Here is a 19,482-nt window from a genome sequence, read left to right on the forward strand (position 1 = left end):
TTATGTAATGTCTAATCACTGGAGGGTACACCTGAAACTAATATAATAGTGAATGTCAACTATAATTGAAAATTTTTTAAATAAGATTTTGCTTTTTGAATACTAAAATAGACTCTTGATACTTACAGCAGCATTGTCATTCTGAATTGCAGCAATCTGGAATATTACTATTTGGACTTTTTGAGAAGGAAGAGGAAAGTTTCTTCAAGTCTCATGAGACTAATTCTTAAAGTAACCTGGGCATAAACTGTTGCCAACTAGAAAGAAATGACCTCTTTTTCCCATCCCCCATCCAGCCTTAAAAAAAAAAAACAAAAAAAAAAAACAGGAATTTGAAGAGAAGTTGAGATGCGGATGAGTTGCTAAAAGACACCTGGATGCTGCCCCATATCTGGACTGGTAGTGTTGGGGGAACCATGTGGGTAATAGAATTCTCAGGTAAGTTTTTGGGAAGCTGAGGGTAGAATAGTTGGGTCTGAAGTTCAGTGACATGAAGGATAGTAAAGGGATTTCAGGAACAGAGGTAGCCAAGTGATAGCACAAGTCTTCTGGGACACAAGTCAAGAAGCCAAACTTTCCTGTTTCCGCAGGAGGGTGTAGAAGTCAACCAAGAGGAACAGCTAGCAACCCAAGAGACAAGCATCCATACAGGGGCACAGAAGTGGGAAATGCTAGATACCAGCAGGGTACATGCTAAGGATTGGTGGCAGGTAAAGCAACTATCATTCCACACTTGAACTAAATTTACCTAAAATGGCCAGTTTAATTGTATTGTCATCAGGCGGAAAAGGGGTTCAGGTTCAGCTTTTTAAAATTTAACAAGTTTTGTCCTGGCCAGTTTGGCTCAGTGGTGAGAGCATCAGCCTGTGGTCCAGAGAGACCCAGGTTTGGTTCCCACTGGGGGCATGAAGCTCGACTGCAGTTTGTTCCCGGCCCTGGTTGGGTCGTGAGGGGGGCAACCACTTAATGTGTCCCTTTCACCTCAATGTTTCTCTCTTTCTCTCTTCCTCTCTTTCCCTCCCAGTCTATATGAACAAACAAACAAAAATGAAAAAAATAAATTTAACAAGTTTCTGTTCTTGATCACCTGAATATATTCTGGGCTGTGAAGTCCAACAAGGTAGAAATGACAGAGTCTCCTCTACTTTTCTTCACATCGAATCGAATTCTAAGTCCTGTTCATTGTACCTTCAAAGTAGTTTCCCCGTGTTACAATCTGGCTGCCTTAGTTCAACCCTCATCACATCTAAGCTTGAGTCTTCCAGCAGCCTCCTGATGCATCTCCCCCTACCATTCATTTTCCCATCAAACATACTCAATCTATTCTATTATTAGAGTGTTATTTCTAAAATGCAAAATTGGATTTATCACTCTTCTGTTTAGAAACCATTTATAATACCTTCAAGTTAAAGTATAATCACGTTTGCTTGTCAATCAAGCTACCAATCCATCTCTGAAAAAATATTTCCACCCTTAGCTTTGTGATACACTCTAGCCACAACTTGGAATATTGCTCCTGGAAAATAACATGACTTCTTTCACTTTTCTATGCCTTCGTGTATACTAGTTCAGCAACAAAACAATAGAGGAAGAGGATCCACAGAAGTTGCAATAGTGGTAGGCATGTTTTCAATATCTTAGGAAGGTTCATGAAAAATTACAGATTTCTCTATGATGAGAATGCAATCTCTCATTTTTTTATGTTTTGTGTTATTTTTGGCTATCATGGCACCAACCGGTTTAGAAAACTGCTATAGCATGCTGGTTAGAAGCTATGACTAGAGATTGTATATATCTTTGCCAAATAAAAATTGAGAAATCTAGTTAATTGTTACTGATGTAATTTTAATATTATTTATATAATTCTAATGATAGACTCCATAGAGTCTATTGGGGAAATATTAATGAAAGTAGTGCCTGTTGGTAAAAGATTGGGAACAATAGAGGAAGGAAAGAAGGAAGGAGGAATGAAGAAAGTAGAGAGGGGGGAAGACAAGAAGGATGTTCATTGATGGCCATAAAGCTTTAAATTCTTAACTCAGTCCTCAAAATAAAATAACCTATAGGGTAGATATTTGTAAATTTTCTCATTTTTCAAATGAAGGAGCCAAGCGAAGAGAGGTTGAATAGCATATCACAGTCACTCAGCCAGCCAATGATCATGAAGCTGAGATTTTAACTGTGCTCCAGTGAATAGGAAGTCCATACTCCTCCTCTTACATCTGCTGTCTCTCCCCGAAATTTATTCTGACCTAATTGCTTATCTGATGTCCAAATTCAAGTGAAGCAGTAAGATACCTCAACAACTACATTTTTCTACGAGTAAGAACACATCTAAGATGTTTTTAGGGAGAAATAGGGCAAGTAATTAGGTGTGCAGGCTCTGAGGCCATAGTACTAGATTCAAATCCCCGCTGAACCACTGCCTCGTTGTGAAACTTTGGATACATCGTTCACCTATTCTGTGTCTCAACTTTCTAATCTGCTAACAGGGATAATGATATGTCTCCACTGGGTTGCTTTGAGAATAAAAGGAGATGATACATGTATACTGCTTACAGTAGTGTGCCAGGCATGGTCTCAAAGCATTTAACAATAGGCTCGTTAGAATCTGGATATGCTTGCATCTATCTTCCTTCAGCAAGTGTTAAATGCCTCCCAAAATAAAAAATTTTAATTATTGCCCTGGCCAGTTTAGCTCAGCAGTTAGAGCATCGGCCTGTGGACCAGTTACAAGTTCGATTCCCAGTCAAGGGCACATACCTTGGTTGTAGGTTCAATCCTCAGCCCAGCCCAGGCAACCAATCTATGTGTCTCTCTCATATCAATGTTTCTCTCTCTCTCTCTTTCTCCCTTTCCCTCTTTCCCTTTCTTCCTCATACTCTATCTAAAAATCAATGAAAAAATATCCTCGGGTAAGAATTTTTTTTAAAGTTTAATTATTAATTATCAAACAAATCATTAATATTTCTTCAGTAGATTCTATGGATTCTATCGTTAAAGTTATAGAAATAATAATAAAATTATATCAGTATTAATTAATAATTAGATTTCCCAGTTTTACGTGGCAAAGACAGCTTCTAACAGGCATGATATAGCAATTTTCTACAGTGGTTAAGGTCACTGTAGAAATTGAGAGATTTCATCTAATAATGGTGTTAACAATTAACTTTGTTTCTTTCTAAGGTTCAGGAGCAAAAGTTTAATGATGGAGACACATTAAGGAAACCCACAGTGCACAGGGAGGGTTAGGCCCCTCCCTCTAGAGTATAACAGGCAGCAAGCAGTTTACCTCTAAGTCAACAGTCTATCTGGCCAGACCCAAAATGGGTTGAGCTGAGAGACGTTGCTGCAAGCATCAGCAAACAAAACTTGTTATAGGACAGCATTGTTTGGAGTTCTAGGAAAATAATTATGCAGACTTATAAAAGGTTCTTCAAATAAAATAACAAAAAAGGATAAATTGGCAGATAATAGAAATATTATTCTTCACAATTTAATGTTTGTCCACTCTTATCTTCAATTTCACCACTTCCACATTTTCTTGTACTACGTAGTGGTTACACAAATTGCACCGTATGCTATTTCAATAGCAGCCATGTCAAAATATCTACTTTCCTGACTCTATCCCAGCTTTACACACCACCTCCTACAACTGTGTTTTCCAAGTTTATCTGGCCATCAGCTTCATGTGGGCACTTATTAAAACACAAAGTCCTGTGCCCATCTTAATTCTTAATATTCTTAATTTTGGGATTAGAATGAAGCTAAAGAATTGTTACTTTAACAAGTGCCTTCAATACCACTGATCACTCATTCGCATGTAAGAGTTAACAGGTTCCTCGTCAATGCATAATTTTAAAGGCTAACCATGAAAATGGTTGAAAATCATTTTCTAAAAATACTTGGAAAATTTTGGAGGCCCGAAGACATTAATTCACCACTAATGTCAAATGTATCTTAGTACAGAGTGTCTCTTCACTTTCTCAGCTATCTGCTCTTTTTTCCCCCCTCTCTCCCTTGTTTCCTCCCTTCCCTCTACCCCTTCCTTTAACACTTACCTGAGTTCTTCTCTGACTTCCACTGCCGTGTTCCCTGTGATAATGAACACTTCGTTCATGTCATCAGTCAGCATGTTGCAGGCATAGCTAATGTTGATGGCAGTTTCTGATACAAAATAAAGACTACTTCAGTCAGAGCATTACTTAATGGTATACTTATATAAAAGTTTTTGTGGGGTTTTCTTTCTGTAAAAGTTTTGAAACCATTGCTGTATTTCCTTGCAGCTCACAGGCTCACGTAGCGTCAGAGAGAGCATAACAGTGACGCTGCAGGAGGCCCAGAGGGAAACTCAAAGCCCTTGCTCCCATGATCAGATCTGTGAATTGCTAAACCCATGGATCGGTAGCAACATCTATGAGCCTGCAATTTTCTCATCTGGTTTTTACTAGAGGTCTAAAATACCACCTTCGGAGAGCTAAAATACTGAACTTAGCCATTTTTCAATTCTGATATGGTAGGCAAATTGAAAAACAACTCACAAAATGTTCAGTTGGACAGCAAAAATGCTCCTATAAAATGTTTATAGTTCTCCCACATGCAACATTGTCCTTTTCCTATTAAGTGAATAGACTGCTGCTTCTAGATAACTAGAAAATTACATGATGTTGGGCATTCCTTCCTCTAATTTTATAAAAATGGAGCCTGGGATAGTTAGGTAACCATTCCATTTTCAATAAAGTCATTTGATTCTAATTCTTTTGAGTTCTTAGACTCAACCTAATTCTATGGAGTCATTAGATTTGTCTGTCCTAAGTCAAGGATGGCAACTGATAAAATCTCAGCATATTTTTTGTATAAATCACAAAATTAAAGCTAAATAATACTAACCTCGTGGATATCCGTAACTAACTGAACAACTATACCCACTGATCAACACCAGACTCCAGGTATGTAGTAACACACCACAGAGCTCAACTGTCTATTGTTTATTTTTTGTGATCATTGATTTGGGTGAATATATAGAGAACTGATCTATATTCTAAAAATATCTAACAGGTAGATAGAATCTTAAAAACATGTGTTTTCCAGTTAACTGAATATTTCTGGTTTACTGGGGACCAAGAGTGAAATCACTTTTGTTTTAACCATTACTGCTAGCAATAGATCCAAAATGTATTAATCCCATTTTCTTTCTCAGGAAACACAGTATTATGCACACAATGACTCTTTCTCTGATGACGTGGCATTTTGTCGTGCCGAAAAGTGGGTCACTTTTCATTGTACCACTGCATGGGAAGACCTGAAATTTAGCCAGGTTGCTGTAGTACAACTGTAGGGGTTGTTAAAATACCAAAATGTCTCCATACCAGTTGATAAACAATTGCTTCCCTGAGCCTCCCAAAAACCTTCCCACTACCCTGATCCTGCTAAGATCCCCACATCTCTCTACAGAGCATCAAGAAACTAAAGGAGCCCGGCCAGTGTTGCTCGGTGGTTTGAGCATTGTCCCACAGACTGAGAAGTCCCAGTTTGATTACCAGTCAGGGCACATGCCCAGGTTTGGGACTCAATCTCTAGTAGGGGGCATGCAGGAGGCAGCCGATCAATGTTTCTCTCTCACACTGATATTTCTCTCTCCCTTTTTCTCTCTCTAAAAAACAAATTCATAAAAACATATTTAAAAAAGAAAAGAAACTAAAGGAGTAGCCCTAAGGTCTCCAATGTCCTGCTTCAGTACTTTGCCAGTCTCTGTCCTGATTGGAGGCAGTGCTCATAAAAAACAATACGTAGTTAAACAGTTTTAATTCCATTGTTGCCTATAGGTTTACCAACTATAGTTAAGAAGTACATTGAGTTGAAATTCAACAGACCCCAGGATATACTATAGAAGATATTTTCTTAATTTGTTTTTGTTTATTTTTAAATAGTAACTTCTTGTATTAACTTTCCTTTTTGTATTTCAACTCTTTCTTATATGAAGGACTGGGCAAATATCTAACTAATTAAACTTTCTGATTAGTTAAAATTTTACCATATAAATTATTGCCCTCTGTTCAAAACATCATTATCCATTTTCAAATTACCTTGTTTGTCTCCTGTTAGGACCCAGATCTTAATATTGGCTAGTGATAAATTTGTAACCGTTTCAATAACACCTTCTTGTAACTTATCTTCTACAGCAGTGGCACCTAGAAGCTTTGTTGAAAAATAGAGAATACCTTATGTTAGTGCATGCAAACAACATTTATAATATATGACTTTCGGTCACTGAATTCAGAGGTCAAGGAACATGAATGGAAGGCAGAAATTATGATGTACTGATATAGCAAGCATCCCATTGTGTACAGAAGTGGGTTGAGAAAGACCCAAGAGGAGTTTCTCAAATCAAGCCAACTGATAGGAACACCAATTAATGGCAGAGATCCTGGAGGTTAGCATAAGCAATCAGAAGCCATTTGGACTTAAGAACGCCCCAGATGCTTCCCCACTTATGTTAACATGAAAGGGTCCAAAAAAAGAGCCTTCATCTCATAGTTGGGTTCACAAAAAAGTAGAGCCATTTTCCTAAATTAACGAATCAGCAGGTGTCATAAACCAAAAAGTAAACATTTTTCTGTACTATTTCATCCAAAGATGGACAAAGCATGCTCCCTTAGTACCTCACCATAGCTAAGCATCCTGGCCACTGGGACCTCAGGGAAGAGTAGTTTCTAGAATAGATCTTACTCTCATACTCTGGACAGCACAGATATCATCAGAATCTCATGGGTCTAAGATGGTTTAGAGCTATAACCCCACTCTTCATGGCAACTGTCCCTGGATCATAAGGCAGGGAGGGGAGAAAAATAACATCAAGGACATATCAAAGGTTGACAAACAGTATCTTCTACTCGAGGGGACTTCCAATTACATAAGCTATAGCTAATAGAAATAATCCTCTAGGCTCTGTAGGGCCACACATGGCAAACTCAAAGCCAGCATATAACACATGATTCAGTGTTTGAAAGAGTAACATCTGCTGTGTGCAAGATGAATTTAGCCAATGAATTATTCCTATGCTAGATCTCTAAACTCATGCTATCCTCTCTGTAAACACAGTCATGCTTCTAAACCCATACCATCAAATCCTGTTCGATTTCTTCATACAGCCCAGCTATCCGTTCATCCCTCTCATCTATGGCAATATTTGCATCTTCAAGCATCTTGTGCCACTCTTTAAAGTACTTGTCATCCAGATCTCTGTATGCGATGGCCAAAGTTCGAAGGCCTTCCCCTGCAAACTCCTGCCAAAGCAGACATTGATTTAGGCACCATCCAATGCAGTAATCATAGTAAGAACAACAACAATACTAGATAAGGAGTTTTGCACTCAAATTCACCTTGTCCCAAGAGCACAACTTGGCCATCCTAACCTCCAACTTTTTAATCCCCTTGGAAATGGGAAATAATGTTTGTATTTTGAATTTTAGTTCTATTGGGTTAAAACATTCAGGAGGGCTAGCCTTCCCCTTAAAAGATATCTAAAATGCCTGCTGATGTGTCCTAGTTGAGAGATGATCAGAAGTGCCCAGAACTTGAAATATCCATTTGTACCAACATATATTGGTTTCCAACCTATCCTCTGCCTGAAGGAAGCCCTCCAGGCAGTGAGAGGGACCCAGCCTGTTCCATGGTCCACTCAACCTCCAGTGGAAAGAAAAGGGCCCTCAGCGGAGCTGTAGCTCTCAAATCAACGGCAGAGGCTCTCTGAAGGGATTGCAGCATGACATCTCACCCAAATCTTCTCACGTCCACCCTAACAATATAGCTATGTCTGAAACTACTTCTGTTTGTGCTTGAAATTTTCTATAATAAAAAGTTAAAAATCAATAATAGATGTTAGTCAGGTAATAGAAGTGTAAGCCTACTAATTAAAGTTATGTTATAACAATAACTTCTGGGGAAAAGCAGAGAGAAAGGCAGAAAGTCAATATAAATGTTTGCTTCTGGGAAATAGTACTAGAAGGGGAGGCTGACATTTCATTCTAGAACTCCTGTAATTTATGTAACACTATATATATGAAAGTTTCATTTTAATAATAAAAATGTTTTAAAACTTTAAAGACATCAGGTCAGGTTAGTTTTAAAAAATTATTTTTTGTAAACTGTTTTCTATGGAGTTAGCATTCAATAATATGTCGATTTAATGGGAGAATTATGCTTTTCCTTTCATGCCTCAGTAAACTGACAATCTTAAATGATACTTCAGGTACTTGATCCTTCTAATAGAAAATACATTTTTTTTTTTAAGTAGGAAACTGGTAGTTGCTGCAATAGCTAGAAACATATGTAGATTGCTTTGGGGAAATGCTAAAAACCTCCCACTCTGCCTAGCCCTCCAGTGGTCATTTTATGGGCCTGTATTCTATAAGAGTCTTTATAGCCATTTCTTCCCTTTTGGGTATTGCCATTGAACAAATCTTCTCTGTGTGTTTTGGCTTATGGAACACACATAGGTTTGTGATCACACAGAAGTTAAACCATGACACAGCCTAATTAGGTTAATGGAAAGAAAAGTCAGTGTAAACTGCAATGATGTGGTTTAGCCCAGAGAGACCATGAGAAAAATTGTCCCAATTTATCATGTAGGCAGTGGGTAGTGCTCTGGATATTGCAATCACATTTTACAAGCCCTGCCTTCCAGGACCACCACCGGGTCCCCTACTGATCCAAACATGGAGTCACTGTGTTGTAACAATCTTTTGTCCTCTTAATTCGAACAAACACGTCTTTGCCTTTAACTTGCAACCCCGCTGGGCATTCCAGTGCTTTCCTCTCTGTTCTGTACAATAGTGAATCAACTCTAAGAAGACATTACAAAAGGAGACAGATGATTTAAGTTATTTAATTAGTACATGAAATACGAGTTGAATCCTAAATGAGCACTTGAGCAAGGTTGTTTCCTATCATTAAACAATTCCAAATCAATAATTAAATATAAAATTTAGACCTCAGAATTTGAAAGTCAAAATGAATACAGTGAATGAAGCAAAGAGCAAGTCAAATTGATATTACCTGAAAAATAAATGTCTTTTGCGTAGAAATGTAAAAAGACCAAATTAGACTTCCTATATTTTAGTCTGAAAGGCAAACATATGAAAATCCAGGGCCTTGGTGTTTGAGCAATGGCAAAAATTCAGATACTTATGATTCCAATGTTGTTCTCATAAAAAAAAAAAAAAAAATTAAAGACCATGCCAGCCTTCTGGAAGAGATTAAAAGAAAATCCAGAATGCTCTATTGGAAAGACAAAAACAATAGCTATGTTTATACCCAATATTACTAAACCATCATTCTTTAAAGTCAAGCAGAGTTGTTGTTGTTTATTTTATTTGTTTGTTTGTTTGTTTGTTTTTTAAGGATTCAGAGAATGTTTTATATTAAATACAGGGCTTGACAAAGAACATGAATCCTCAATAATTTTTTAGAGAGAAACCAATGAGGAAATGAGAGTTTTGACCAGTTGCCCTTAAAGTTCATATTGGGTTAAATAGACTCTCAAGCAAATACTAGAGGGACACTTGAATCTCAGGTTTAAACCAGGTAATGCTCATATTTATTCATAGACTCTTACTCTTTGGGGGGAAAAAAAAGAAAGAAAGAAAGTTTGCCAAAAATCACCCCTGCTCCCTTCAGAAAGCTTTTGGAGAGAAATTATGCATAGTTTCACAATGTATGCAATTGGTAACTTCAACCTAAGGAACGTAAATGACTCATCATGATTTATGTCCTGGATAAAAAGACCCCTGGAAGAGAAAATTGGCTACAGAGACTATTTTCCCCTCACCCTGTAAACACAACCCTAAGCTTTTCACTGGCGATGATCATGAGAGATTCTGTTGGTGCCAGACACATTGGCACTCAGGTGAAAGCAATTGTCCTCCCTGACCCAGTCTAGTCTCCCAAGGGGAATGGCCCCAAACTGCAGGGGAGTTCCAGTAGGTTTCCCTAAGTGTCCTGAGCGTTCTCCTGGCTGGAGTTCAGGAGCCCACACTCAAGGGCTACGTCTCAGCTGCTGTGTGTTAATCCACCTGTGATGAGACCAACCAGACTCTCAGCAGGGCAGGGAGTGGGTCCAAGTGCCAGTTTCCAGACGTTCACTAGCACAGTTTCCCGTGGAACCACTCTCCACATGTTTTCTATTTCAGAAGTCAGATCGTTTAGCTGATATGATTTAAATAAGACTCAACCATAGAAAGTGGCCCAAGGGCCATTGTGCTAACCTTAAGACAGAGGCACTTACGCTGATATGGTCTGACGTCAAAGTCAGAAGGTCTTCACTGGACGGATGAAGTTTTTCAAAGAGAATAGTGTCTGCTCCTTTGGAATAAAGCTTTATCTGTCCTTCCGGGTTTCTAACTAAAAGAGAAAAGTTTGGAAAGTAGATTATAATCCATAAAATCTGTCACAACTAGGTTCTCCCAGGGCTCCAGCCAGGCAGTTTGGAATGTGCATAATGTTTCAGCCAGTAGTAAAACAACGCAGTGTCTCTGATTAGAAGGTTACTACCTAAGTCGCTTGGCTTTATTCCTGTTTTATTAACTTAGAAATATTTCATCTACTGGAATCCCTTGATTTCCCAAACTCAGAAACAAGTGTTTTTATTCTGATGAGTATGACCTTCCTCTTTTCCTTGCTTACTATTTCTGAAGGTTTGATGCCTTTAAGTTAAGCCTATATTGAGCAGAATCACGAGGTTTATTTGCCTCTTTCCTGGTGTGACATTCAAGGCCTACCATAGGAATCAACTGTCAGTGTTATGCCACATGATCTCCATATGGAATTCAAGCCATTCACAGCCATGGCTTATGCATTCGTTCTCAGCCCTTGCTAACATAGTTCTTTACCCCTTAACTCCTTGGAAAAGCCCTTTCATTCCAGGTGGTTCATTCTTGAGTCACAATCCTGGCGGTAAGCATGCCTCATAGGGGGCTTTCAAAATCAGTTTCTACCTTCTTCCCACTAGAAACCTGTGTTAGTATGGCTGTGTGGGGTTTTTTTAATCCTCACCCGAGGACATTTTTTCTTTTTTTTTTTCTTTTCTGTTCAGATAGAGTGAGAGAGAGAGAGAGAAACATCGATGAGAAAGGAATACATCGAGTGGTTGCCACCTGCACGACCCAACCAGGGCCAGGGACAAACTGCAACTGAGGTACATGCCCTTAGCGGGAATCAAACCTGGGTCTCTCTGGTCTGCAGGCCGACGCTCTAACTGCTGAGCCAAACTGGCCAGGGCAGTATGGCTGTGTTTATAACCTGCCCCTAGGGTTGGGGAAAACGGTCTCCACAAGGCTCACCTCGTCTCTAATCCCCTAGCCTTCCCCGGATGTCCCATGTGTTATTGTCTGACAAGTCTTTTTTGTAAATGACATTATACTTGGCCTACCTTTGTAAGCTTGGTTTTATAGCTTGGCCTATACTAGGCACTTAATTATTTGCTGAATGAATGAGTGACATGGTAGTGTGTTTCTTTCCAGAAACTGCCTATAATTTAAGATAACTGCCTGGCTCACAACTTTATGGTCCGAACACTCTGACCATGCTTCATTGAGTCATAGATTATACATGCTTTCCACTCAGTGATATCTTTTCACTAAAGATAGAACGTCTCAAAACAGATGAACATAAATATGGACGACGATTAATTTAATAGGACACAAAATGTAGAGCTTGATTTAAAGGAATATAAATATTATAGCACAATAAATTACTTTTCCCTCTCACCTCTAAGGACCCTTAGTCAACATTTAATCTGTTCTAGTTTCCCCAGTTTAGATAGATCTAATGCACCCTGGAAACTTGTTTGTACTGAGACTTGTCTAAATTCATCATCTCGTCTAAGATCCTTGGTCAGTTTTCCTAGTTGCCATAACTCATGCAGTTTTTCTTGTTCTCTGGCTATAATTTTCCACATTAGGGAAAGAGAGAGAGAGAAAAAATATGTAATTTATTTTATTGTTCAATTGGGTGGTAAACATTTAATCCTAGAAATGACTTCCTCTTACTTTTATAACAATCCAGTTTAATTGTTTCCCCCATACTTTCTTCTCACATCCCCAGAGCTGTAAAAGCAAAGGATGTCTATCCTGCATTTGCCAGTGTGAATTCTCTATGATCACTTTTGACAGTTCGGACTAGGACATCTGTTCTCAAACTTTTTGGGTCTCAAAACCCCTTTACACTCTTAAAACATCATGAGGACTCCAAAGAGCTTTTCATGTGGGTTCTATCAATATTTACCATATTAGAAATTGAAATTGAGAAATTTTATTATATTAATATAGTCTTACAACACTATATAATATTGCTATAATGATAATTATTAAAATAATGAACCTATTACAGACTAACATAAGTAGCATTTCTAAGAAATATAGCCATAATTTTCCAGAACAATAAAATTTAGCTTGGGGAGTGGCATTGTTTTACGTGATTACAGGTCCCTTTAATGCCTGCCCAAATAGAAGACAGTTGGTTTTCATATCTGCTTCTGTATTCAATCTGTTGTGATATTACACAACATGTGGCCTTTGTAAAACTGCACAGTACACTCATGAGAAAAAGAATGAAAGATGCATAACATTAGTATTAGTATGAAAATATTTTTGTTCTTGTGCAGCCTCTGAAAAACATTCAAGGGTTCCTAGGGTACCCCAGGCCACACATTGAGAACCACTTGTCTAAGGAAATCAAAAACCCACTGTGATTTGCACAAATCCCTTACCATCTCTCTGTCTCAGTTTCTACATGTGAAAAGATTATTATTATTTTTTAATCTAACTTCTAAAGTTCTTTTCAACTATGCAATTTTCTGCTATTCAATAAAGATTTTCCATCTCTGAAGCCTTCTCCTAACCCAACATTAGCCCCTTTAATGGACACATTATGTTTCTTCAATAACTAGCTAATCCTCCTGTGTCCCCAGTATCAATAACCAGATAGATTCACCATTCACTTAGTCTCCAAATCAGATGTCTGGCCATCATTCAAAGCTCCTCCCCCTCACATCCTACATCTAAATGAAGTCATGGATTCCTCTCTTTCACCTTCTCTCTTACCTAGATTATCACATTAATCTAAATGGTTTTATTCTTTCCAGTCCTGCTTCCCCCCAGACTCTTAGGTAATCCAGACAGAATCATCTTCCCACTGCTGCTTAGAAACCTTCAATAGCTTCCCTCTAACCTTAGATCAGGTGCAATTCTTCAACAGGGCATGAACTGAGGTCATCCAGATCCGCCCCTTTCCAGCCCACCTCCTCCCGTTTCACCATCTTCCCCTCAATGCTACCGCACAGAACAGTTTTTAATCCCACCTTCTTAGCTTCAAGTCTCTGGAACCCGGTCAGCACTTAATAAATACTTTCTTAATTGAGCTGAATTATAATTATGCAAAATTTATCTAAAGTAGCAGCTTGCCTTTGTGACATAAAGGAAAGGAAAGGGTCAGAAATTGCTACAGATTTGTGCTATAAGAGTAAATGCAATAGCAATGTTGTGAAGGGTGGCGAATACTCTGCTTTGCCTGACATGTGGCAGTGTGATCTGTGCTTTGATAATCATTCAACAGTTTAGAGCTGAGCAACTCTAATCTAAGGATTTTGTAAGTGCGCTGGCCGGTTTGGCTCAGCAGTTAGAGCGTTGGTCTCTGGACCAGAGAGACTCAGGTTCAGTTCCCGCTAAGGGCACATACCTCGGTTGCAGTTTGTCCCCGGCCCTGGTTGGGGTTGTGTGAGTGGCAACCAGTCAATGTGCCTCTCTCATATCGATGTTTCTCTCTCTTCCTTCCTCTCTCCCTCTTGCTCTATCTGAAGATAAATGCAAAAATGTCCTCGGGTGAGGATAAAAAAAAAAATTAATACGGTTAAGATTTTGTAAGGGCTTTTCAAGGAGCTATTATAATTTATTCTTCTTTAATGATTACCTGCCACTAGCCTCTCTTAATAACTATCTTTAAATTTTATCTCAATTTTTTTTACATAATTAGTAGAATTTGTGCTTCAAACCTATATAAGATTTATATGTTTATCAATATAGTATATTCTAAAACCTCTGACATAATTCTCTATAGAAATCTATTTTTGTTTACATACCTCTAAATTAAATCAGGGCTCTTGCTCCAGAACAAAAGTACTACTGGTATACATTTATGATTCAATAAATGATTGTCAAAGGGGGGGGGGATGAGAAGGAGGAAAAAGAGGAAGAAGAGAAGAAGAAAAAGGAGAAGGGGAAGAAGAGAAGGAGAAGGAGGAAGGAGAGGAAGAGGGAGAGCAGGAGGAGGAGGGCAGCACATGTCTGAGCCTTCACATCAGGGTGTTGTCCCCACACACCAAGCCATGTGACAGCCATGAGACTAGCATTGTTTTTGCCTTGTTATCAAACAGAGACTTTTCTACCCTTGTGGAGTCCCTTTTTCAAACTCTTCCAGATGAAAACCAAACAGAACCAAAACAAAGCCCTCAAGCCTCCATGCTTTTTGTGGTGGAACATTACCTTTCTTCATATGGGATCCATTAAGGCAAACATCTGATGTTTGTGGTTAGGCTGTGATTTCTCCACAGTCTGTAATGGTGACTGATGCTGGGGAAAAGCCAAAAGCTTCCCTGTGTAGCAATCTTAGGTTTTTGTCAACACCCTCAGAGCCAGTTCTGGGCCAACCCAACATCAATAACACCTCCCCTGAAGCTGTAAATAGAGGGTAGCTCCTGATGATACAACGTTAGGCTGACATGCAAAGCAGCATCCGTGCTCACTGGTGACATCAATGATGACTGCCTATAGCTTGTTATTAAAAATACAGAAATAAACATCCTCAATGTTTGGCTTTCACCTGCTGAAAGCAATCTCCCAGGGCTAATTTCCAGTAGTTAAAGACCCCAAACCCTACAATTACATATACACACATGTTTTCCACAGCAGAAATTGATTTAAGATGAGGATCAGGATATTCATAAGTTACAAAGTATTGGGTTAAATTTTATTTAACCAACATTTGTAGAAAAACCTACTGTGTGCTAAGCTCTGTGCTTAGTCCCAGGCAGTTTAAAAAGACTAAGGCATGCTCTGACTGGTGTGGCTCAGTTGGTTGAACATCATCCTGTGCACTGAAAGGTTGCTCATTTGAAACCTGGTCAAGGCACATGTCTGGGTTGTAGGTTCAATTCCCCAGTAGGGGGCATGCAAGAGGAAGCCAACTGATGTTTTGCTCTCACATTGATGTTTCTCTCTCTCCCTCTCCCTCTCCCTTCCTCTCTCTCTCTCTAAATATCAATAAAGATATATATATTTTTTAAATAATATTTTAAAAAAAGAAGAAGACTAAGGCATAGCACCTACCTTCAGGTAGTACACACTGTAACAACTGGGAAAGTCATGACTGTCATGGGACTGGTATCACACTCATGTTATGAACAAGGGGCTCAGGGGAACAAAGGAGAATACACCTATTTGGAGAGGAGGACAAGAATTGAGAGAACAGGTGACATTTGAATTGGGCATTACTAGGTGAGTAGGAATTCTTTAATAAAGAAGTGGAGGAAAGGAGAGTTCTGGGGGGGAATAGCATACACAAAGCATGTGAACATGCACAGTGCATGCAGGGAATGGTGAGGTCTAGGGAGCTGGAGCACAAAATTTGGGGAAGAGGAAGAAAAGTCAGAATGTAGTCAGATTGCAAATAATCTTGAATGTCATTCTAAGGACTTTATCCCTTAAGTTTTAGGGAAACCACCAAGGTTTTTTAAAGAAAGCGATGATAAAATCAGTCCAATATTTTGGCAAGAATGCCCTGGTGTCAGCAAAGAGGATTATTTTAAGGGGGAAGAGTTTTGGAGATATTGCAATAATACAAGCAAGCAGTGGTGAGAGCCTTAACTAAAGCCAGGGTACTGGAAACTAGGAGAAAAGAAGGCTTTTATAATAAGAGGGGTTCTGAGGCTATTTTTAGAAAGATTACTCTGACATCTTGAGAAGGAATGACCTAGAAACAGGGTGACCCCTGCAGATTTTATAAATAAGGCGAGAGATGCTGGGGCCTGAGTGAAACGTAGCAGAGGAGACAGGTTTGAGAAATGCTCCAAATAGCTCTGGGAACATAATGCATAGTATTTGATGATCTATTAGTCCAGAGACATGGTTTCCACACTATGGTCCCCTGACCAGCAGTATCAGTATTGGCATAATGTGAGAGCTTATTAGATATGTACATTTTTAAGCCTTACCCCAGACCTACTGAATCAGAAACTCTGAGACTGAGGCCCAGCAATCTGTTTTTAACAAACCTGCCTGGTGATTCTGATGGGAGCTCAAGTTTGAGAACCATTAGCCTAGGGGCATAAAGGAGGTGAGGTGTCACAGCAAGGGAGCTATAATAGGGATTAAGAGGCCAGACTTTGGAGAAAGACAGACCTGAGTTCAAATATTTGCTCTGCATCTTACCAGCTATGTGACAAGTAATGTGACAGATGTGTGACAAACTTTGGTAAGTTACTTAAACTCTTTGAACTTTAATTTCCTCATCTCCTAAATGGGGTAACATACTATTGCAATAATTTAGTAAAATAATTCACTGTAAAATGTTTTGCTTACTGACAGGCATACAGTATAAAGTGATTGTTAACAATTTTAAAAGAAAGAGCAATACCTGTGAAAGAATGTTCTATAGTAGACACATAAAATTTGAGGTAACCATGGTATAGCCCATGGCAGAAGCCAGGAGAAGGCTGAAAATGTATGTGGACTTCAGAGAGAGACTGAAACTGAAGAACTATATAGGAATGACACGGAATATAGGCAATAGCTACCACCACATGATTGGTCAAGATTAACCCAGAGGAACACAGAAAGGAAGAAGAGAAAAGTACACCAACACTGAAGAGTGGGGTGAGGAGTAGTCAGCGAAGGAGTTGGAGAAAGAAAAGACAGGACAAGAGGAGAACTAGGAGCCAATGAGGTCACAGAGGCCAAAGAAGAGTGTTAGAAGAAGAAGGTCAACAGTGTCAGTATTGTGTTTAAAGAGATAGGTAGGTAGGTAGGTAGGTAGGTAAGTTGGTAGCTAGATACATAGATGACAAGAAAGAAAGAAAGAAAGAAAGAAAGAAAGAAAGAAAGAAAGAAAGAAAGAAAGAAAGAAAGAAAGAAAGAAAGAAAGAGGAAGGCAACTTCATGGGGAAGTTATGAGGTGATTGGAAACTTTTGAAAAAGCATTCTTCTTGAATAATGGAAGCAGAAGCCTCACCCTAACAGGATTAAAAGAGAAATAAAGGTGAGGAGCAAAAATAGTCCTTGAAAAATTAAGCTGTGATGGAAGAAAAAAAATGGGGTGGCAAAATCAGTGGAGGTCAGAATATGAACAATATTTTTAAGGAAACAGGATAACTATAGAGTTGTGGGCTGAAGGAAGAAGCCAGTGATAAAGGAGAAATCAAAGATGAATAGAGGGGAGAGGAGGGGAGGGAAGGGCAGGGCAGGGCAGGGCAGGGCAGGGCAGGGCAGGGCAGGGAAGGGAAGGGAAGGGAAGGGAAGGGAAGGGAAGGGAAGGGAAGGGAAGGGAAGGGAAGGGAAGGAAGGGAAGGGAAGGGAAAAGAAGGGAACCAGGTAGAACCTTCAGCTTTGAAAAGGAAGTAATTTTTTTCTGAGACAGGAAAAATAACGAGTAAAGTTACAATTTGGGGATGAAGGAGGAGAATGGGGAAAAGTAAAAGTTGATGGTGCACATCTCAGAAGGTCTCTATTTTCTTAGAGAAATAGGAGATGAATTTAGCTTCCAAGAGCAAAGGAGATCATGACAAACTTGAGGACTTGAGGAAAGGCAAAGGCTTAGAACATCTGTTATAAGGACTGGAAACAGGAGCAAAGTAAGTGTGAGAGGGCCATTGCAGCAACACTGAGGGTTAGCACAGGGTTCAAAAAGCATCACTTGTTGTGGTGCTAACTACAATCTTAGGTAATCATCTCCAGCAATGCAGGTAAACAGGGTAATGAATAATAACAAGAAGGCTGCTGCTGATGTTCACAAAACAGCAATATCGACAACAACTAGCACGTGCCAAGCAATTCAGGAACTCTTTGGAAGCCAGTCTTATGTAATGATGAAATGAATGGGCTTGGCAGTCAGACCTCCTCGATTAGAATCCCAGCTATTCCACTTCAAGCTGTGTGACCTTGGTCAAGTTATGCAATTTCTCTGTATCTCAGTTTCATTATCTTTAAAATGGTCATAAAAATATGGTACTTAACTTATAGGGTTTTTGTGACAAATCAGTTAACTCATGTAGAGCATTTAGAACAGTGCTGGGCTTCATAAAGTTTCGTAACTTCATAAAGTTACAAAAATATCACAATTCTGAGCACATAATCAAGAATAAAACCATCCTTGAAAAGTATTAATATATTCATAATACTACCAAAGATCAAAAATAATCTCAGCTACCAACCGTACCTATGACAGACATCCTTTTTCTGATATTGTTGAAATCCAAAAAGGCAAGCAGCTGATAAGTAACTAGTGTTCCCAGTTCTTCTATTGTTATTGTCTCTGGGGTCCGAGACTTAAAAATGAATCCAAAATTTTTTGCAGCAGTCACGAGAGCCCCTTCATCAGGTGATTGAACTTGATAAATTAGCTGTCCTAAAAGGAAGAGAAACAAGTGGATTAAACAACAATGAAGAAAGTGTATTTAAAAAAAGGAAAAGAAACAAATGTATTCATACTAAAAATAATAACTGACATTCATAGAATGCCAATACCAATGCCAACTCATTCTTCAACACCCAACTCAATAACAGCTATAGAAATAAGATGTTTTTCTACTCATCAACTGGCTGGAACAGATGCTTATCCTAAGAGACATACATAACACCAGTGTGGCCCTTGTCATCTTATAAATAAACAATACCTGTTCCTGAGTCCACCTCTCCACTCTGCTGGATGTTTCTTAGGTCAGAGACCATACTTTTGTATTTTCAGTAACAAGAGATGTGCCATGAAGTTTTCATAAGCTAAAACACTTAGTATCTATTAACTCACATAATCCTCATAGCAAGCTTTGAGATTGAGGTTATTAAAATTATTATTTCTATTATATACTGGTAAGACTTATGACTGAAGAGGTTATGATTTGGCAGAATCATACAGCCAGTGACTAATGGAGCAGATATTCCACTTTACTCCACCACTGAAGACCTCTCCATGAGAAGGCATATAAGAAATGCCCTGAAATTTAAAGAATCAAACCAGATGTTAATCCTTGGCACCTGATATTGTATGTGTGTTGGGGTGAAGGTAAGAGAGGAGAGGAGAGGAAAAGAATGAAGACAATAACATAAAAATATACTTTAAAAAACAATATGTATAAAGAAAGCCCTTGTACATAAAATTAGTATGTTATCTTTGTATGTAAAAATAAATTAGAAAAGGTAGACAGAGCTAGCTCCATAT

At 38.8% G+C, this 19,482-nt stretch overlaps 1 protein-coding gene across 8 annotated transcripts in view; it reads right to left on the reverse strand.

Annotated features, from left to right (window-relative positions):
* ATP8B4 (ATPase phospholipid transporting 8B4 (putative)) overlaps positions 1-19,482 on the reverse strand; it is a 254,349-nt gene that overhangs the window by 43,998 nt on the left and 190,869 nt on the right. For all 8 annotated transcript variants that reach the window (XM_036258122.1, XM_036258114.1, XM_036258105.1 and 5 more), the window contains 5 exons: positions 18,484-18,672; positions 10,286-10,401; positions 7,122-7,286; positions 6,087-6,198; positions 4,062-4,167 (listed from right to left, as the gene is read on the reverse strand). In XM_036258122.1, coding sequence (XP_036114015.1) covers positions 4,062-4,167; positions 6,087-6,198; positions 7,122-7,286; positions 10,286-10,401; positions 18,484-18,672 — 688 coding nt within the window. The remainder of the gene's footprint in view (positions 1-4,061; positions 4,168-6,086; positions 6,199-7,121; positions 7,287-10,285; positions 10,402-18,483; positions 18,673-19,482) is intronic.

The sequence above is a fragment of the Molossus molossus genome, unplaced genomic scaffold (genome assembly GCF_014108415.1).
Source record: "Molossus molossus isolate mMolMol1 unplaced genomic scaffold, mMolMol1.p scaffold_m16_p_1, whole genome shotgun sequence".
In the NCBI taxonomy this organism is placed as follows: domain Eukaryota; kingdom Metazoa; phylum Chordata; class Mammalia; order Chiroptera; family Molossidae; genus Molossus; species Molossus molossus.